This window comes from Marmota marmota, unplaced genomic scaffold, assembly GCF_001458135.2.
Source record: "Marmota marmota marmota unplaced genomic scaffold, marMar, whole genome shotgun sequence".
Lineage (NCBI taxonomy): Eukaryota > Metazoa > Chordata > Mammalia > Rodentia > Sciuridae > Marmota > Marmota marmota.
In genome coordinates this window covers 15,687,220-15,708,744 of record NW_026000222.1, presented here as the reverse complement: position 1 = coordinate 15,708,744, position 21,525 = coordinate 15,687,220, and the positions used below count along the sequence as shown (strand labels likewise).

The 21,525-nt window shown below is 41.6% G+C and overlaps 3 protein-coding genes across 7 annotated transcripts in view; 1 reads left to right on the top strand and 2 right to left on the bottom strand.

Annotated features, from left to right (window-relative positions):
- Window positions 1-13: 13 nt before the first annotated feature.
- On the bottom strand, window positions 14-2,488 carry Derpc (DERPC proline and glycine rich nuclear protein). Its single transcript, XM_048792591.1, has one exon. It carries the CDS (start codon window positions 2,486-2,488, stop codon window positions 866-868), a length of 1,623 nt encoding a protein of 540 aa, XP_048648548.1. The 3' UTR covers window positions 14-865.
- Window positions 14-13,378, bottom strand: Chtf8 (chromosome transmission fidelity factor 8). Of its 3 annotated transcripts, none has more exons than XM_015496154.2 (4): window positions 13,257-13,378; window positions 3,491-3,548; window positions 3,116-3,233; window positions 14-2,709 (listed from the first exon to the last, which is right to left on the bottom strand). In XM_015496154.2, the coding sequence occupies exons 2-4, from the start codon at window positions 3,511-3,513 to the stop codon at window positions 2,485-2,487; spliced, it is 366 nt and encodes a 121-aa protein (XP_015351640.1). In that variant the 5' UTR covers window positions 3,514-3,548; window positions 13,257-13,378; the 3' UTR covers window positions 14-2,484. The 3 variants fall into 3 exon arrangements, with proteins under 3 accessions (XP_015351640.1, XP_048648549.1, XP_048648550.1); XM_048792592.1 differs by lacking the exon at window positions 13,257-13,378 and adding an exon at window positions 12,854-12,923; XM_048792593.1 differs by lacking the exon at window positions 13,257-13,378 and adding an exon at window positions 5,608-5,668 and having other exon boundaries at window positions 2,485-2,709.
- Window positions 13,315-21,525, top strand: part of Utp4 (UTP4 small subunit processome component) — a 28,658-nt gene continuing 20,447 nt past the window's right edge. For 2 of the 3 annotated variants that reach the window (XM_015496153.2, XM_015496152.2), the window contains exons 1-5: window positions 13,315-13,460; window positions 14,214-14,374; window positions 18,098-18,289; window positions 19,284-19,368; window positions 21,019-21,108. In XM_015496153.2, the coding sequence (XP_015351639.1) occupies window positions 14,216-14,374; window positions 18,098-18,289; window positions 19,284-19,368; window positions 21,019-21,108 (526 nt within the window). In that variant the 5' untranslated portion in view covers window positions 13,315-13,460; window positions 14,214-14,215. The remainder of the gene's footprint in view (window positions 13,461-14,213; window positions 14,375-18,097; window positions 18,290-19,283; window positions 19,369-21,018; window positions 21,109-21,525) is intronic. The other variant, XM_048792590.1, reaches the window with a different exon arrangement.

Below are 21,525 nucleotides of genomic sequence, written 5' to 3'. Positions count from 1 at the left end.
TTGATAGCAGAAGCCCTCTCATCCCATTTATTAGAGAAACAGTAAGAAAAGATACATTGTGGGAAAAACACCAACCATCCTTCACGTCAGGCTGAACGAAGCACAGTGATTTCTCCCCTTCATCCCCACCCCCACCCCAATTCCTATATTCCCACCCACATCAGTTTAAATCTTGAGGTTCTTTGATTGGGAGTACCAGTGGAGAGGGAGCTGGATAAGCACAGGAGTCTTTAAATCCAGCTGTCTCTAAGTCCCAGGAGAAAGGAGCTGCAGGCCCAGCCACTCAAGCAGAAATTTATTTGGGGGTCCGTGAAGTCGTTGTCCACCTCCCTGTGCTCTGTGTTCAAGCCCCCAAGGAAAGGTCTGGCAGTAGAAGATGACCAGGTCCAAGCTGCCCAGGTCAGAGCTACTGAAGCATGGTTCATTCACCAATGCCACATCTCTAGAAAGCAGTGAGCTGATTCTCCAGTGGGGAGCAGGGGAATACACACGAATTGGGACCTGCAGGCCAATGTATCCCTGAGGAAAAGTCCACAAGAACAATTCAAGAAACTAGTAAGAAACAAGGGGCAGAAAGCTGTGGGACAAAAGCACAGCAGGTTTCTGGAAGGCCGGAGATTCTTTCTCTTGAGGCTAGGATCATTCCCTCCTGCCAAAGTCAAAGTGTCCCACAAATAACATTTCACTTTCAGTCAAAAAAAAAAAAAAAAAAAAAAAGCAGAGGAAAAAAATGGCTCATTTGAACTTGAGCCCCAGCTATGTTCTTCAGACAGTAGCTCCATATCAACCCTTTTACCTAAGAGATAGTCCCTAACCAAAACCACAGTGCCTGGAAAACAAGGTGGTCCTGGAGAGAAAGTGGTGTTTAAGGGGGTAACATTCCATTTGGGTACATTGCAGCCATTGGACCACCTGGTCTGGGGAAAGCAGCTGGGTTTGTGCCAGGGAGGCTCCCCACTCTAGGAAATGGGACCAAATTCTTACCTGCAGGGCCATTCATCCTTGGAAAGGAGGCTGGGTTTAGACCCAGGGTCCCAGTTGGCCTTGCAAAAGGGGCTGGGTTGATACCTACAGGGCCTGCTGGAGAAGAACCCAAGGGTCCAGCAGCTGACCTGGGGAAAGCAACTTGACCTGGGCCTAATGGACCAGTAGATCTTGGGAAGGCAGCTGGACTTGGACCCTGAAGGCCAGTGGCCCTTGGGAAGTTGGCTGGGTTGGGGCCAAGTGGCCCAGAGGCTCTTGGGAAAATTGCAGGACTTGAGCCCTGGAGGCCAGCAGACCTTTGGAAGGTACCTGGGTTGGAAGCCAATGTCCCAGAAGACTGAGAGAAGGCAGTTGGGTTCAGTCCTCCTGAACCTGTTCCCCTTGGAAAGGGACTGGCATTTACTCCCATTGGGCCACCTGGCCTTGAAAAATGAGCTGAATTAGGGCCTATAGGGCCAGGAGCCCTTGACATGGGAGATGGATTTGGCCCTGAGAGGCCAATTCCACGAGAGCTAGGACCCATGTTTGGGCCTACAGGGCCAGGCACTCTTGCCATGGTGGATGGGCTTGCACCCATGTTTCCAGAAGCCTGTGAGAAAGAAGCTGAATTTGCTCCTAAAAGACCTGCTGCTCTTAGAATGGGGGCAAGATCTAGGCCTTGAGGTCCAGCCATTCTTAAGTTAAGACTAGATCCTGTACCCAAAAGGCCACCTGTTCTGGTGTCTATATTTGGGCCTTGGCCTAGGCCACCAGCCCTTGGGTTAGGACCAAGACCTGGACCCATGCCACTTGTTCGTGGGTTGGGCCCAAGGCTTGGGCCTGGAAACATACCTGACCTAGGGGCAGGATTTGTACCTAAAAACCCTGATCTCAGATTGGGACTTGGTCCAGGACCAAGGCTAACTGGCCTAGGATTGGGAGGACCATTCCCAGAAGGTATCAAGCCACCTGCTCTCAGGTTGGGTACAGATCCAGGGCCTAAGGAGCCACCACTTCTAGGGTCAGGACTTGCTCCCAGGAGACCACCTGCCCTTGGGTTAGACATAGGACCTGGGCCTGGGAGACCTCCTAACCTGGGGTTAGACATAGGCCCTGGGCCTGGGAGTGCCCCTGTTCTAGGGTTTAGAGTTGGTCCTGGTCCTGGGCCCAAGAGGCCACCGGGCCTTGGAAAAGAAACTGCGCCTGTGCCAGCAGGATTCATCCCTCTTGGAAAAGAAGCCATGCTTGGGTCACGAGCACCAGCAGGGAAAGGTGCTGGATTTGATGCCAATGGGCCTGATGAAGATGGAAAAGGAGATGGGTTCCTTGGAAATGGGGCCAGATTTCCACCAAGAGAACCAGTTGCCATAAGGAAAGGATCCGAGTTCACACCCAGTGGGTGGCCTGCGTTCAGAATAGGACCCCCCTGTGGTCCCAGGGAACCGTCGAGCCGTCCTCGAGGTGGCAGTGGAGCACGAGTCCAAGGAGTTGGCCGCTCTCTAGGGAAAATCCGGGGTTCTTTCATACTTTCTTGGGGATGTTGGTGATAATGGGCTTGGGGCGGGTTTTGAAAAGGATCTTGTTTTTGATGAGTGCCGTCACCAGGTACCGGGTGCCAGTCTCGTGGCTAAGCTCATCATAGTCCTGCTCCCCAGGAGCGTGTTTGACAAGGACCGCAAAAGGTTTCTCCAGATGGATGATTTTCCCATACAGGATATGATGTCCCACGATCAGCACAGGGATTCCCTTAGGCAGAACAAGAATGAGATGCCTGAGGTTCAGGGCAAGGCCATTCAACTCTGGTGCCTTTTAAAGCTGCTCTTGGCAGACAATGGCAGCACCTCTATTCCCTGGTTTGGCTCTACCACTGTTGATCAGCCACAATGGATGACCCACCCTTATCCCCTTTTTATTTCTTTCTAGCCCCATGTAGGAGAATTTCTACTTTCAGAAATGTTACCTTTCTAGAAAACCCAAAGCTAAATTTCCCTGTTACTGCAGAGGTGGGGGAAGAACAAGCAGATAGCTCTGCAGATTAGCTAGATCTTGAATAACAAACCTGAGGGCAGTCCTCACTTTGGATCCTGGGAGCACCACCTTGGTGTAGCTCGCTTTCCTGAGGCATTAGGCAGGGAAAGAAAAGCCCCCTCACCTCAGTGGTGTAATGTAGGTCTCCCAGGAGGTTTCCAGCTAATCCAGTGCTGTAGCGAGCCTCGATCTCCCCCTGTAGCTCCATCAGCACCCATTCTGCCAGGCCTCCAGCCCCCGCACTGCAAGCAAAGGGCTGGCGGTTACAATATTTTTGAGGGGTGAAGGATGAGTAGTGTCCTACACCACCATTCGAGGCCCAAAGAGATTCTGTTGAGCACAAGTTCTTGGGAAACTGGGCAGTGCTAGGCACTCAACTATAGATGTGAATGCAAACATCAATGCAAGATGCACCTGAGGACCCTGATTCTTCCAGAAAGACATGAAACCTACATAGCCCTAATTATTCAAGCTAAGTAAAACCTCAAAATGTACTCACCTGGAAATAACAATTTGCACCATGAGCTTTCCTTCTTTAAAAAGCAACTGAAAATAAACTGTAGAGAAAAACAGAAAAAAAAAATATTTAGGAAAAAAATGATAGCCAATGACAAAATGACAGCTCGTATTTACCACTTGTGTATTAGGTAGGCATTTTCTAATGCTTTAAACACATTACTCTGTTCCATACCAATGCCATAAAAGTTAAGTTTTCTTTTTCTGTACACTCAGACAAGGTTGCTGGAGATCATCAACAGCAACCTGTTGATATGGCTCAGTGGTAAAGGCACAAGGCCCTGGGTTCAATCTTAAACACACACACACACACACACATCACCATCAACTACAGAATGGAAAAATAATAGGTATCACAATTGTGCTCAAGGTTGCAAAGCTACTAAGTCAAACAGAATATGAACCCAGGATACACACCACAGAGACCACTCTTGAATCTTGTTCACTTGCCTTTCTCAAGGATACTCTATTTTCTACTCTGCATGCCTCTAAAAAAACTAAAGAATTGTTAGGTCTTAATTTTTTTCATTGGTGATGATATAAATGTCACATCTACCACTGGGTTACCTTTAATTTCTAGGTTGAGAGAGCCTTTCTTTAACTAAAAATAAAATCACAACTGGAAAAAGTCCTTCTGCCAAAACCAGTGAATGGTAAACTACTTTTTATCCCCCAATACTAGGTTTAGAACCCAGCAATGTTCTACCACTGAACTATATCCCCAAGCCTTTTTGAGACAGGGTCTTACTAAGTTGCCCGGGCTGGGCTTGAACTTATTATCCTCCCAAACTGCTGATATTACTGGCTACACACCACTGCATTTATGTTAGTAAGCTGACTTCTTTTATTTTTTGGTTGAGGGATTGAACTCAAGGGGGCTTAATTACTGAACCACATCCTCAGCCCTTTTTTACTTTTTATTTACAGACAGGGTCTCGCCAAGTTGCTGAGATTGGCTTTGAACTCATGACACTCCTGTCTCAGCCTCCCAAGCTGCTGGGATTACATGCATTTATACAGCACCCATGATGTTAAAGCTTTTTTTTTTTTTTTAAAAAAGTATATTTTTAGTTGTAGATGGACACAATACCTTTATTTTTCTCAAATTTACTGGTGCTGGGGATCAAACCCAGTGCCTCAAGTGTGCTAGGCAAGCGCTCTACCACTGAGTTACAACCCCAGCCCTTGTTAAGCTGACCTCTGGTGTAACTTTTAACAAATGCTTTGGCCACCTTTCACTTAGATATAAAAATATTCCAACATTTATATACTTTCATTTTATACAATAGCACCACCTGGTGGCAAGTTTGGAGTACTCTACAAGATAAAGTTGGGACGGTTTTGCCTTAAGACAAATAGCTTCACTTGCACTTGTGAAGGGTTGAAATCACAGGGATTAAGGGGAAGAGGGACCAAAACGACAATCTCTAAATCTTTCAAATGTACATATGGAGTTTAGTGGAAGGTTATCAGTCCAGTGTTTATCAACTTGAGGGAAGTTAATAGGTATAATTGCCCAAACTCAGTAAGCACCTGATTAAAATACTAAACAGGTTTATTAGTGTTTATCTTCATTTTGGATCTCCAGAGAAAGGGATACTGCCAATAGTCTTTTTGTTTTGTTTTTCATGCCAGGGATTGAATCAGTGAGCCACATCCCCAGACTTTTTTGCATATATTGAGAGACAGGGTCTTGCTGAGCTGCTTAGGGGCCTCACTAAATTGCTAAGGCTGGCTTTGAACTTGCAATCCCCCTGCCTCAGCCTCCAAAGCCACTGGGATTACAGGCATGTGCCACCACCCCCAGTTTGCCAGTAGTCCTTTTTAAAAAAAATATCTTTATTTTATTAATTTTCATGTGGTGCAAGCGCTCTACCACTGAGCTACAGCCCCAGCCCTTGCCAGTAGTCTTATGTGATGGGAGAACCCTTACTCTCAGAGCACCAAACGTACTGGAAACATTGAAGATGGTTAATTCACTAGACTTCAAACAGAAATAGCAACTAACATGTTTTGAATTTTCATTATGGACCAGACTCTGTGCGTATAGGTAGATGGTGTCACATTCAATAAGACAACTTTATGACATAAATCATATACCTAGGGGCTGGGGATATGGCTCAAGCGGTAGAGCGCTCGCCTGGCATGCATGCGGCCCGGGTTCGATCCTCAGCACCACATACAAACAAAGATGTTGTGTCCGCCAAAAACTAAAAAAAAAAAATATTAAAAAAAAATCATATACCTATTTTGCATATGAGGTTACTGAAGTACATACAACCAGTGAGAATGAAATCAAGCCATTAAGCATAAGCAAGTGCTTGTCAGAATTGTCAAATGTGACCTTCCGTAGCTGCACAGGAATGGTCCCACCAGAGAAAAAATGACACACCAGCTTGGAAGGACAAAGATCTTGATACCAATTAAGAGGTCCTATCATAACCATCAATGAAACCCAAAACTTTTAAAAATTATTTTATTTATTTATTTTGTACCAGGGATTGAACACAGGGGTGCTTTACAACTGAGCTACATCTCCAGCCCATTTTTATTTTGAGACAGGGTCTCACCAAGTTGCTGAAGTTCATCTTAAACCCGTGATCAGCCTCTTGAGTCATTGGGATTCCAGGCTGGCTCCCAGCCCCTTTTATTTTATTTTTTATTTTTTTTTATTTTTCCCAGCCCTTTTAAAAACTTCCTCCTGGGCTGGGGATGTGGCTCAAGCGGTAGCGCGCTCGCCTGGCATGCGTGCGGCCCGGGTTCGATCCTCAGCACCACATACAGACAAAGATGTGTGTCCGCCGATAACTAAGAAATAAATATTTAAAAAAAAAAAAAAAAAAAAAAAACTTCCTCCTGTCTCAGCATCCTAAGACCTGGAACTCAGGGCCTGTACCACAATGCCCAACTCTCAGATTTCTACATCTTTTTGGTATTAGGGATTGAAACCCAGTGGCGCTTATCAACTGAGCCATATCTCAAGCCTTTTTCATTTTGAGACGGGGTCTCACTAAGGCACGTAGGGCCTTGTTAAATTGCCAAGGCTAATCTTGAACTTGCAATCCTTCTGCCTTGGCCTCCAGAGTCGCTGGGATTACAGGTGTGTGCCACCATGCCACATCCAACTCTCAGGTTTCTTGAAGCCAAAAGTGTAATAATTCAAAATAAGGCCTAAATTCATATTCCAGCCTGTGAGCATGGATCTCTACAGTCTGATCACACACAAGTCATTTAATGACTATGGGCTAACAACTAGACTGACTCACTGAACTACTGTGATGACTAAATTTAACGCATATAAAACTGCTTTAAGGACCCCAAGTTCTACTAAAAAAAGCTATTATTTTTTAACAGAATGGAATAAGCAAATCAGCATTTTATCAAAATTTTAACTATAATCTAGAAAATGGTAGGTATATTAGCCATAAATCAAAAAAGGCTTGATTTGATAACAGATTTTGGAGGCTTCTTATGAATAAGCTCTTGATGACTGATCATGCTGTATATTTTCCTTGATAAGTTATAGTAAAATAAGGTGGCTAAAGAGAATCAACAAGGTATTCACATAGATAAATGTGTTGTGGGAAGCTCAGAGCAGGAGACAGAACCTATTTGCTATCAACCAAAATCAATTTTTACATCCTTTGGCCACAAGCTTGGAACTGGTATGTGTGGAGAGGTGGATACAAAAATATTTTAAGTATTTGTTCCCTGGGATAGGGTGGCAGTTGCATACCAATCTGTGAGGCTTCAATGAGTACTGAAGGAGAAAGCCCTGTCTATCAATACTGGCAGACAAGTAGCAACGCGCCTAAAAGAAATCAAGTTGACAAAAACTTGACTTATACTAGAACAGCTGGGATGCTTCTGATTTACACATAAATGAAATGCAAACCCAGCTGATAGTCTAGCCACACTTACATAATGTATGTATACACAAGGGAGTACTAACCCAATTATTAAGAAATGTAGGGGAAGGCATCCCTTTAATGAATTTAAAAATTCTATTTTAGTGCCTTAAAATACTCTACAACACCTGAATATTATTATTCCTTTTCTTGTGCCTTGGGACTTTCAGGCAATTGTCCTCATGGTCGGAGTAGGTCGGTATAGCTGCGTATTGAGGATACATATATTGGAGACAGCAGGGACTATAAATACGTATTTTAGGGTACAGTTAATTTTAAAAGTGAGAGCTGGGCATGATGGTGAATACCTGTGATCTGAGCAACTCAAGAGGCTGATTGATAACAGAAGAATTGGCCAACATGCACAACTTAGTGAGATTATTATCTGACGTATACCCAGAGGAATAAGTAGTGGTGCTCCATTTGTGTACAATGTGTCAAAATGCATTCTACTGTCATGTGTTAACTAATTAGAACAAACAAACAAATAAATAAATAAGGCAGGGGGAAATAACTCAATGGTAAAGTGCCTCTTAGTTCAATCCCCAGGATGGGGTGGGAGGTAAGAGATGATATGAGAACATGCAGCTCAGTCTGTCCCCAGTCCCTTGAGAGTGGGCAACAAGCAAACAAACAGAAAACCAGTGGGGAAGAAGTATAATATAAATTGAACATCCCTTTATCCCCAAATCTGACAAGCTCCAAAATCCAAAACCTTTGTGTATGGTACCAGGGGTGCTCTACTGTAGGACTATATCCTCAGCCATTTTTAATTTTATTTTGAGATACAAGTCTCACTAAGCTATGGAGGCTGGCCTCCAACTTGTATCCTCCTGTTTCAGTCTTCCCAGTCTCTGGGATTATAGGCATGTGCTACTATGCCAGCTAAAATATGAAACTTTTTGAGGACAATGCCAGTACTCAAAAAAAAAACTTCAAATTTCAGAGCCAAGCGCAATGGCACACAGCTGTCATCCCAGTAGCTCAGCAAGCTGAGGCTGGAGGATTTCAAATTCAAAGCCAGCCCCAGCAACTTAGTTAGTCCCAAAGCAACTTAGCAAGACTCTGTCTTAAAATAAAAAAGTAAAAAGGGTTGGGGATGTGGCTCCATGGTTAAGCACCACTGGTCAGAAAAAAAAGTTTCAAATTTCAGAGCATTTTGGGTTCATATTAGGTATTTTCAACTAATAAAAGTCTATGTAGGGCTGGGGATGTGGCTCAAGCGGTAGCGTGCTCGCCTGGCATGCGTGCGGCCCAGGTTCGATCCTCAGCACCACATACAAACAAAGATGTTGTGTCTGCCGAAAACTAAATAAAATAAATATTAAAAAAAAAAAAAAAAGTCTATGTAAACATTCCCAAACCTGAAAAACTCCAAAATTCGAAACACTCTGGTCTAAGAATTTTGGACAAGAAATACTTAAATGTGTACAAGTCAAATCCTATTAGTAATAACAAATACAATAAAATTACAATGAAAAATCTCTATGTAACAAATGGATTTCAAAGTCTTCAGTCTCAATGAGAAAACTAAAGCAATTTCTAGTTGTTTGGTTGAAGATTTGGCTTGTTTAGAAACTGCAGCTCTATCAAAAGCAACATGTGAAGGCAGTTTGAAGAACAGACTATGTATCCAATTGCAAAACTAAGAGTTAGTGGGAGAGCTTCCCCAGCAAGTCTCTTCAGAGGACAGTTCAATCCCAGATTTGACTACAACCAATATGTCTTTGGTTACAAACAATAATTCTAGTTTGATTAACTAACTGTAGAGTAGTTTGATTAAGTAACTGTAATGTAGCTTTTCAAAAAGATCATTCAAACTCATCAGATTTCAGTGGTTATCAGTCTCATAAGCCATAACTAGAGTCCAGTCCTGGAGAGATGGGAAGGTATAGAGAAAATTAAACTCTTTCCCCTGCAATAAATTATGTCCACTTACTCCCAATATCATAAGACGTAAAAGAGTTTTCTACTTAATTTTTCTAGGCTAATAAATCAAACTACACTATAGCAAATACATATGAACTAGGTTATGTTCAAAATTTTTAATATTCTTCAATACTAAAAATTTTATTCTACATTCTTAAAGTTAGCCAGATGACTACCTCTCTAAAAAAAAATACTTCATACATTTTAATTCCCCAGTTTAAGGAAAAAAAAAAAAAAAGAGTCCCCTTTTTTGGGCTTCTAGAAATGTAAATTAACTAAATTTGCCCTACATCATCCCCAGTTCTTAAATTAGTGTGGAAGTAAAGCTTCTCTGTCCCTGAACAAATCAGAGCAACAAAGGAAACAGCATTCAAAGAACCAATCCAGACTCACAATGCGAACCCTAACCAAAACCCAAAAGCTTGAATCAGACCAATTTGGGAATGTCTTATTTGTACTTGGCTTCTTTCTAACTCTATTGGGAAGTAACTATTATCAAAAAATCTGATAAGTCAAAACACTACCATAGGGTTTATTGAGCAGTCCACGCAGAGTATTAAAAATACAAAAGACAGGGCTGGCACTGGAGCTCAGTGGTCCAGCGCTTACCTAGCACGAGTGAGGCACTAGGTTCGATACTCAGCACCACATAAAAATAAATAAATAAAAGGCACTGTGTCTATTTACTACACACACACACACATACATACACAAAAGACAAAACTAAACTCATTTCACACACAGCAATTTTTCTGAACACTTAATGAATTCTCTCATTTTATCCTGACAACAACTCTATGGGATAGGAATGGTCTTGTCACTCCCTTTTACAGATGAGGAAACAGGTTTAAAAAGCTGAAGTTCAGGCAAATGGTCACACACCCATAAGTGGCAGAGTTAGAATGTGGCCTCTAACTCCTCTATTCACCCTTTCATGTGCTACTTCTATAGAAGATCTGGTTGCTTTACAATTATTAGCCTCATTTTCACAGCATCTCTTACAAAATAGCAAATAAGTAACTTTATAACCTGCCACAGAAGTAGCTAACACATCTATAGGATAGGCAGTTAAAAACAAGCTTAGCCAGGCAAGATAGCAAAAGTCTGTAATCCCAGCAGCTCTGAAGGCTGAGGCAGGAAGACCACCCAGTTCAAAGCTAGCCTCAGCAAAAGTGAGGCACTAAGCAACTTAATGAGACCCTCTCTAAATACAAAATAGGGCTGGGGATGTGACTCAGTGGTCAAGTGCCTCTGAGTTCAATCCCTGGTACCTAAAAAAACCAAAAAACAAGCTTGCTTTATCTTATCCAATATGTAGAGAAATTGATTTAATGCCACTTTCAGAATTCAAAACTTTGTCCTAAACCTCTGCTCATTAGTGTGAGGAAAAAGATGGTAGAAGGACCTTCTATGCCATTGATTCATTTAACTTTTGACAAATCTCAATCATCTTATCCTTTGCTCTCTGAATAATTTAAGTATTTGTTAAAAGATTGCTAACATCTGACTTTTGAGAAAAAACCTGATCAAAGATCCTCATAATGGTAATTGCTTCCAAAATAAAATTTGGCAGAAGTGTGTATCTAATTAACCATACAATTAGTAGAAAAATAAAGGGCTCTGACCCAATGATTTGACCTAAATACAAATAAATTTTCCCAGAGCCAAACATTTTATAGGTTCTCATTAGAACATTTCCAATCATTTTATGTTTATTTTTTTGGTGTGTAGGACTGAACCCAGGACCTTGAGCCTGGTAAGCATGTGCTCTACCAATTTTGAATATGTGACACAAAATGCATCTGCAAATTGCCAAGCCAAGCGCACTTATTGAGCTTTTGTCTGGTCCCAGGGTCTACGTTTTGTTTAGGGATACAATATACTTGTCAGATTAACCTGAATGCTATGCCACCTATCCTAAGACAATGGATAATTTAACCTTGTAAATTTCTCTACCAATAGATTGGGCATAAAACCACCTATCTCTAAAGTATGTTGTAAGAATAAAATAATGGATGTACATCTTTCAGCACAATGCCCAACACAAAAAGTAAGTCTTTAGGGTCAACCTATTGATTACCAGAATGAACTTGGCATTTTCTTGGTATGTCTAATAGAATGTCCTCACACTACAATATGCAATTATGTTTTAATGTTTACAATGTTTTATAGGATGTTTACAAACATCCTATAAAAGCAGCAGGTTATCAGAATAAGATTGAATTTACATTATAAGAACAACTCATACACTGCAGCCAGGTTCAGACTGCTTTAGAAAGTAATTTTTTTGGAAAGTAATTTCTTTGAATACCATGATTATTTTTTCTATGTGCCTTTGCACCAAATGAACAACTGAAAAAGTTTTTACATACAACTGAATATAGATTACCTTTATTAGCAGTGTTATCGTGGTTTTGTGACTGAAGGGACTGGTCTTAGTTTCCAAGGGGATATTGTCTCTTGACAGGCTTATTATGTTACTAAGTCTAAAATCCTGTTTTTAAATGAGATGCTTGTTCCCTTCCAAAAAGGGACTATGGAGGATAGGTGGAATTGAATGCTTCCAAACTTTTCATTAGTGAAGAGTGTGTTCAAAAACATGTGCACATACTATGCATACACGTGGTACTTTGCCATCACATTTTAGGATTCCCATGTTGGAGGGAATCAATTACTGGTATTTGTAGACAATGGGTGAAAAAGATGGCTTCAGGCGATTTGAGTTACTCCAGTTTTCTCCATCTTCTGCTACTCTGCAGCCCCATGTCAACCTTTCCTCCTCTTATTGCCACAATACCCTATCTCTCCCCAACCCCCTTACTTTCTAGCCCATCATAGGGTTTTCCTCCTGATGGATTCTCCTCCCATTTCCCCCTACCTTTGCCACCCTTGGCCCCCTTCCACTCTTTCAACTAGAGCTACGAACATTTCCCTATTTCTAGTCCCGTCCACTTGTCCACTTTCTGGAACTCCTCAATCCGCTCTCCCCCTCCTTCTCCAACCCGCTCCCAACTACCCCAGACTTTTACAGATCTGCCAACATGTTTAACCCCTTCACTTTCCAGCCACTGAAACTATTCTTCCCTTCCAGTTCCTTAAACTGTCTTCCTCTACACACCCCATTGGAGTGGTCTTCCTTGTCATTCACCCTCTACCCAAAGATTCCTTTTTAAACGACCTTCCTCTACCACCCTCATTATCCAAAATGTTCATGAAATTCTAAGCTTCTCCAGGACCCCACCCCACTCATCTCTCGGCTTCACTCCACCCACAAAAGAACCTGGAATTGCTCTCCAATCACCCTCCAATCTTCATCTCTTCCAACAGCCTCTCCAACCCACATGATTTAAAATGTCCCTTAGAACAAACCTCACAATTCTAGCACCCACCCCCCGCCCCGCAAAGTCGCTATTCCCGCTACTTTCTGGGTTCAGGTTCCATTCCGCTCCAGCAAGCCTCGCGATCTAGGCTCCCTCCCGACCCGGGGAAGAGCCCCTTCCCGCACATACCTCGAGGTCCAGGCCCGCGCCGCCCCCTTCTCCGTCCTCCGCCCGCGCTAGGCCACCCTTTCCGCTCTTCTCCCGCTCCGCCCCGCTAGTTCCCTTCCTTCCTTCCCTCCCTCCGCCTTCCGTCTCCCCACTGCTCCCTGCCCCCACATCTCTCGGCCCTCCCGCCCCCGGGCCCGGGTGTTCACCCCCACCCCTGTGCTGCCTCCCCGCTTCCCTCCCCTTGTCCTGCCGCCCCTCCCCCGCCCTGCCGCTCCCCGCCCCTCGGCTCGCCATTCTTCTCCCGGAGTCGCGCGCCCCGCCCGGCCCCGGCTCCCTAGCTTTCCGCTCCCTCGCGCCCTCGCCCCCGTCTCCGACTCGGGCTTCACTCCCCACAGCCTCCCGCGCCCCCCGCCCGCGGCCTGACCTGCAATGGCGGCCGCCCAGCGCGGCGCCGCGCGGCCAACGAGCGACAACCGAACCTCCCGCCGCCGTCGCCGCCGCCGCGAGCACTGCCTGCGCACTTCCGGCCTCGAGCCGGGAGCATTTCCGGGGCAGAGCTTGAGCGCGCGCGCACGTGGGGCTGGGGCGGAGAGAGGCGAGCTCTGGGGCAGGCGGTCGTCCGGCCGCGGTGAGTTGGGGAAGGGGCGTGGGAAGAAGGTGTGAGAACCGAGTCCCGAGGGGTGCTGCCCGCTGGGGGCCGACGCCCCGCAGAGCTAGCCAATTCCTTTGTCCAGAGGCGAGTGGTGACTACTTCGTAGACCCCGGGAGGAAAGGGAAGGGGTGGCGAAGACCTCGCGCGCTCTTCAGACTGACTCTTGGCGCGTCCAGTGAAGGCCGAATGCTCCGTGCTCTACTTTTGGGTTTCTAACCTTGAAGGTGGATGAGAGAGGGGCGGACCTGATCCGGTCCCTGCCCTGGTCCTGTAGTTGACGGCTAGGTACTAGACCAGACAGCCAGAGTAAATCACCGAGTTCTGTCGCTTCCTCCCGGTAAAGAGCTCTGGGTTTCCCCTTAGCTATCAGCCCCACGTCACTACCTTAGTTGGGTCTGTGATTTGCCAACTCAGCATTCAGTAGAATTGGGGAGAGGGGCTTACTAAAATTCAGATTTTTAAACATCCCTCTCTCCACCCTAAGAGGTTGGAATTCTGGAACTGTGAGCAGGGCCCTTTGGAGTTTATTTGCCAAAATCCTTATTCGAACTATACTGAGCTTTCTGGAGATTGATAAGATTCTTGCATGGGGCGTGAAAGCATCATTAGGTATTTAGGAATGAATTTCAGTGAGATTTAGTTGGAGCCTTTCATCAAAACAGTAACAATACGAAACTGAATACATGTGACACTTAATGTTAAACAATATACTCTTTTTCCCCTCCCTAGGAATGGGTGAATTTAAGGTCCATCGAGTACGTTTCTTTAATTACGTACCACCAGGGATCCGTTGTGTGGCTTACAATAACCAGTCAAACAGATTGGCTGTTTCACGAACAGATGGCACTGTGGAAATTTATAACTTGTCAGCAAACTACTTTCAAGAGAAAGTAAGTCATTTGGGAGCCTGATTTGGTGTTTCTGATGTTAATTTTCTTCTTAAGTTCAATTCTACAACTTGTCTTATATTTAAAGAAATCAAATTATTTCCTACGCCTTGTGGTAGTTGTTTAGAACTTCAGAATTTCTATAATAATCATGATATTTATTGTCTGATAGAGAAGCTCAGAGTTTTGACCTGTGTGATGTTGATTAGAAAGATTCTAACTAGGGCTGGGGTTGTGGCTCAGAGGTAGAGCCATTGCCTAGCATGTGCGAGGCACTGGGTTCAATCCTCAGCACCACATAAAAATAAAAAATAAAGATATTGTGTCCACCTATAACTAAAAAATATTTTAAAAAATAAATCTTACCTAGATTATTGGCATATCACTGCTTATCCTTTGGACACAGCTTTATTGGATCTTTTGGCCACAACAAGAAGGGAAATTGTGTGGACCATTGTAACTTGATAAGAAAATATTTCCTGCTGGTGGTGTCAGTACCTGTTTCATTGTCAATTTAGAAGAAACAAAACATTTAAATAAAAAACATATATATATATATATATATATATATATATATATATATATATATATATATATATTTTTTGTTGGACACAATATCTTTATTTCATCTATTTATTTTTGTGTGGTGCTGAGGATCAAACCCAGGGCCTTGCATGTGCTAGGCAAGTGCTCTACTAGTGAGCCACAACCCCAGCCCTCAAAAACTCTTTGATGATAGGAAGTTTCTAAGTTTAGCTGTCTGAGAGAATGTGGATTTAAATGCTATACTATATTTGGAAGTAAAGAATATTTAATTAGATAAAACATCCTTTGGATATATACTGAGATCTGTTAGGCAGCACTATTTTTTTTTAAGGATACCAACTACTGATTTTCTTCAGATGCAACATCTGATTCAATTCACAAGAGAACAGATGGGTAAATGAGTGGATTCAGTGTCCAGCAGCCTCTTTCCTGGAATTTAGACATCTGTAAATGTTTCTAAATGAATGAGTGGCAAGTACCGAGCATTAAGACATACATCAGAAACCCTTCTTTCCCAAAGCTCAGAGAAAAATGGGAGAAAGATCAGTATATAGACAATTTCTGATTAATAAAATAAGTTGAAACATAATCTTATTATAATAACTAAAACCTTAGTGGAAAAGTACCTTACTCTGGGAGGTGGGTTAGGAAACCCCTGAGGAACTAATAGAAGTATAAAAATCGCCTCTCTTTGCCAACCACAGATAGGTTACTTTCTACTGTGTGAAAATGTGCTCTGTGCACATTTGTTGCATCCTTGATTTTTTCCATTTGTCATATATAACAAGTGTAATTATATGATTTGTGTATTTGTTTGGTGTCCTTCCCTGCTAAACTTCACATTTTGTAAGAATAGGAACCATGTTAGTAATGTTCATGACTTGTCCTATCATTTAGTAAATGACACTCAATTTCTTTTTAAAAATTCATTCAGAGCTGGGGTTGTGGCTCAGTGGTAGAGCGCTCACCTAGCACACGTGAGGCACTGGGTTAGATCCTCAGCACCACATAAAAATAAAAAAAGGTATTGTGTCCACCTACAACTAAAAAACAAATATTTTTTTTAATATTTATTTTTTAGTTTTCGGTGGACACAACATCTTTATTTTATTTTATTTTTTTATTTTTATATGGTGCTGAGGATCAAACCCAGTGCCCTGCACATGCCAGGCGAGTGCGCTACCGCTTGAGCCACATCCCCAGTCCCTGAAAAACAAATATTTAAAAAGAAATTCATTCAGTAAAATGGCATGCGCATGGCCCCGGTTCGATCCTCAGCACCACATACAAACAAAGATGTTGTGTCTGCCGAAAACTGAAAAAAAAAAATATTAAAAAATTCTCTCTCTCTTAAAAAAAAAAAAATTAAGCTTAGGAGCTGGGGATATAACTCAGTTGGTAGAGAGCTTGCCTCACATACACGAGGCCCTGGGTTCAATCCCCAGCACCACCACCAAAAAAAAAAAAATTAGCTGGGTGTGGTGGCAAATGTCTGTGATCCTATTGATGATCCTATTGACTCAGGAGGCTGAAGCAGGAGAATTGCAAATTTGAGGTCAGCTTCCCTAACATGGGCCCTAAGAACTTAGCAAGACCCCAGACCCCATCTTTATTTATATATATATTTATATATATATATATATATTTTTTTTTTTTTTAATTGTTAATGGACTTTTATTTTCACTTATTTGTATGTGGTGCTGAGAATTGAACCCAGTGCCTCACGCATGCTAGGCAAGTGCGCTACCGCTGAGCCACAACCCCAACCCCAAGACCCCATCTTAAAATAAAAAGTACAAAGGACTAGAGATGTGGCTCAGTGGTTAGACACTGCTGGGTTCAATCCCTAATACCCCCCTTCCCCCAATTTAAGCTTAATGTAACTTTTTTTTTTAACATTTATTTAGTTGTATATGAACACACGGTATCTTTATATATTTTATGTGGTGCTGAAGATTGAGCCCAGTACCTCATACATCTGAGGAGAGCACTTTACCTCTGAGCTACAGCCTTAGCACTTAATGTAACTTTTTTGTTTTATAAACATTCCAGACAAAATACACTGTACAACAGTACAGTGTTTCTTTGTATCCTTATTCTATACATTTAAAAAAATTTTTTTTAAACATTTCTTTGGGCTAGGGTTGTAGCTCAGTGGTAGAGTGCTCGCCTTGCATGTATGAGGCACTGGGTTCAATCCTCAGTACCACATAAAAATAAAATGAAGATATTGTGTCCACTTAAAACTAAAAAATTAAAAAATAAAAAAACTGAGATATCTGGGCTGGGGTTGTGGCTCAGTGGTAGAGCACTTCCCTGGCATGTGTGAGGCACTGGGTTCGATCCTTAGCACCACATAAAAATAAAGGTATTGTGTTCACTTACAACTAAAAAAATTTTTTTTTTAAAGAAAGAAACTGAGATATATATTGTGTAGCATAGTTGTAACTGCCTATTGAAGAATAATTCAGAGAACCAAAAATCCAAAACAGGAAAACTGTTCATATGCATGCACATTACAGTAAGACCATTACCCAATCAAGATAGTTGCATTCTTTTTAGGAAATTAGATACATTGAGTACAATTGGATACCTCAAACCAAACTTGAATATATTTTATTCTGAATCCCAGGTAGCTTAACTATTGAGCTGCATCCCTAGCTCCTTTTCATATTTTATCTAGAGACAGAGTCTCACTGAGTTACTCCCTAAGTCGCTGAGGCTGGCTTTGAATTCAATGACCAGCCTGCCTCAGCTTCCTGAGCTGCTGAGATTATAGGTGTGCACCGCCATGCCTGGCAAAAGAGTTTTATTGAACTAGTTCTAATTAAAAAAGAAGAAAGGGCTGGGGATGTGGCTCAAGCGTTAGCACGCTCGCCTGGCATGCGTGTGGCCCGGGTTCCATCCTCAGCACCACATACAAACAAAGATGTTCTGTCCGCCGGAAACTAAAAAATAAATATTAAAAAAAAGAAGAAGAATGAACGTTATACAGAGTAATTTTAAGTAACTACATTTGAACCTGAAAAAAAGTCAAAATGCCTAATAGATGTGATCTTCTGATAGAACAAATCCCACGCTATTTATTTGTAAAGAAGTAATTTTCACCATGTTGCCTATACTCAATCAATGCTGATGACTGATGCATTTATCACAGGTTAAGTTCTGGTGTTTGTGTAGTTTTTCCCAGGTCATGAGTCTCGAGCTACAGAAGCTCTGTGTTGGGCAGAAGGACAGCGACTCTTTAGTGCTGGACTCAATGGAGAAATCCTTGAGTATGACTTACAGGCATTAAATGTCAAGTATGCCTTGGATGCCTTTGGAGGACCTATTTGGAGTATGACTGCCAGCCCCAGTGGCTCTCAACTTTTGGTCAGTAAGCAACTATTGGTAATTCAAACTGAGATTTCTCTTGTTCCTATTCTTAACTTTCCTCCCCATGTTCATAAGGAGAGTAAAGTTATGTTATGGTACATAGTAACTGCAGTCTTAGCTGGGTCCTAGTAATACCGATTCCAATATTGGTATTTAATATTAAGGATGAAAATTCCGTTGTCATCTTGCCTTCTTTTTGCTGCTAGTTTGGACCTCATTTCATTGGTAATTAAATAAGAGGGCTAAGTCTTTTCAGTATTTCCCAAGCTATGATCATTTTGAACAGGGAGATGTAGAGACTAGTTTTTGTTTTGGTGTGCTGTGTTTTATGAAAAATTTTGGTTTAGAATACAGCATAGTAGGGGGCTGGGGTTGTGGCTCAGTGGTAGAGTGCTCGCCTAGCATGCATGAGGCACTGGGTTCGATCCTAAGCACCACATAAATGTAAAATAAAGATGTTGTGTTTACCTAAAACTAAAAAATAAATATTAAAAAAGTTTTGGGAGGTTTTTCAGCAAGTTAACCTGTGTGACTGTATTTCAATTGTGTTTCTCAAAAATTTTGAGCATAATTGCCATTAGAACAGGTGTTTGCAGGGATTTAATTTTCTGTGGTGTCTATGGTTTTTTAAAATTTGCATTAGTTTGTATATTAAGATGCCTCCATTTAGATTATAAGGTTAGTAGGTCTTTTATTTAGGCTAATGTCTTTAATATAGAGATATGCTGTAAAAGTCTACTTGTGTTGAATGTCACATGCAGGAATTGGGCCATTGATTAGAACACTTAATATCACCTGGCTTTCTGGCTAGGATATGAAGACTGTCAGGAATTTACTGTCAGTTTTTAGATACTAATATATTTTTCTTTCACAGTCTTTTTTCTTTCAGGGAAAGTTATAGTTTTGGGTATCTATGTATTTATGGGTGTGGGGGGGGGTCTATAAAATTATGTTTATTTTCTCTCTGTTTTCTACCTCTTTTTCCTAATAGGTTGGCTGTGAAGATGGATCTGTGAAACTATTTCAAATCACCCCAGACAGCATCCAGTTTGAAAGAAATTTTGATCGGCAGAAAAGTAAGGGTTGTTTTTGGTGGGACAGTGAATAGCCTTAACAAGAAGTTATGTTTCTGTGCCACTGGGGATGGGATATTTTCCCACGGCTGCAGGTAATATTTTAGCTATATGCTAATTTTATCTCAGTACAGAGAATATACTAGAAACCATCCTGTGTGTAGCATAGTGAAGTCATGATACAGAAAACCAAAAAATCCAAAACAGGAAAACTAACACTTCTGTGGAAATCAATTTTTTAGCTATCACTTATTTTTGTGCAGTTTTACCAAATATGCATAAAGTCTTGAAACTAAAATTTTATTATTATGAGTTGTGGTTCTCAATCCTAGTTGAATTGGATCAGCACTGACCTGAAGAGCAGAGATCAGGAAGCAGTTTTTGTAAAGGACTATGTAGTAAATGTTTTGGCTTTGGTGGCTATTCACTGTCTGTCAACTCTGTCACTACAGCTTAAGAGCAGCCTGTAGTTAATACTTAAATGAATGAGCATGGCTGCCCCTGGTGAAACTTTGTTTATAAAAACCAGCAGTAGGGTGTAGTTGCTTATCCTCTTCTAGAGAATAGTAATTTTCTATGTATTCTGTGTCCATTAGTGATATTTATCCTCTGCTAATCAGATGTTTATTTTGTTTTTAGTATCTGTTAAGTGTCCTTTTTTAAATATCAAGGTGATACATGCTCTTAAGAAATAATACACATTTAGCCTAATATGAAATAGAAAATGAGCATCTCATTCCACTCTGAAGGCAACATTTTTGAAACTAATCATCTAGACTTTTTTTTAATGTATTCATTTAAATAAGTGCACACAGAAGAGTTTTTATACTTGTTTTTCTTCACTTGATAAATCACAGATATCCTTCTGTGTCAGCGATGTTAGTATGCATGGCTTTTTATTTTACAGTGTTCCATATAACCAAATCCCATTGATGGATATTTTTACTTATTTATTTTTATTTTTTTTTACAACCAGTGCTGCAATGAAAATTTTTATATAGTCATGTGTTGATTAGCAATGGGGATGGGGGTTACATTTGGAGAAATGCATCATTAGATAATGTCATGAACATTATGGTATGTGCTTTACATGAACTAAGATGGCTCTGATGTCACTAGAAAATATTATTTTTAGTTGTAGGTGGACATAATACCTTTATTTTATTTATTTATTTTATGTGGTGCTAAAGATTGAACCCAGTGCCTTCATGCGTGCTAGGCAAGCACTCTACCACTGAGCTACACTCTCAGCCGGCAATATAATCTTATCTAATCTACCATTCTATATGCAGTCTGTTGATCAAAATGGCATTATGCAGCACGTGACGTAGACATATTTTTGAGCATTTGTGCAAGTATTTCTTTTTGATCAATTCGTAGTACAGTTACTGGGCCCCCAAAATAAGCACTTCTAAATTTTGTTAGTTTATTACTACCTCAATAGATTGTATTAATTTACACTTCTATCATTCATTATTATTAAAGTATCAAATACTTCATTGTGAATCCCAGGCATTTTCTCATCTGTTGTCTGTTGGGAGTGTGATAGATGGGAGAGTGATGACTGTAGAACACTAGCCCTGGAGATCACTGTTATCTTTTGCTGTGTATTTATGTGTATGTCACTTTCTTTTTTATTGTACAAATCCCAAGGTCGCATCCTGAGTCTCAGCTGGCATCCCTCTGCTACCCACATTGCAGCTGGCTCCATAGACTACATTAGTGTATTTGATGTCAAATCAGGTGATTGTTTTTCTCAGTTCATTTGGGATGTGGGTTTTGTTTGTCAGGTTCACATGTCTGAGTTTCCAAAAGCGTAACTCCTTGTCATGCTTTCAGTGACCTTGGTGGCCTAACTTCTCATTAACCTGAGATGGCACCTGGCACGGTGGTAATCCCAGTGCTTGGGAGGCTGTGGCAGGAGGATCAAAAGTCTAAGGACAGCCTCAGCAACTTAGCAAGACCTCGTTTCAAAATAAAAACTAAGGACTGGGCATGTAGATCAGAGGTAAAGTGCCCCTGAGTTCAATCCCCATTACCAAAAAAAAAAAAGAAAAGCAACCCCCCCAAAACAAAAAATAAACAAGCAAAGTGAGACATCTACCGGGCATTTCACTCTTTTCTTGGATTATTATTGCTTTGCTGCTTAGCAGAATGCAT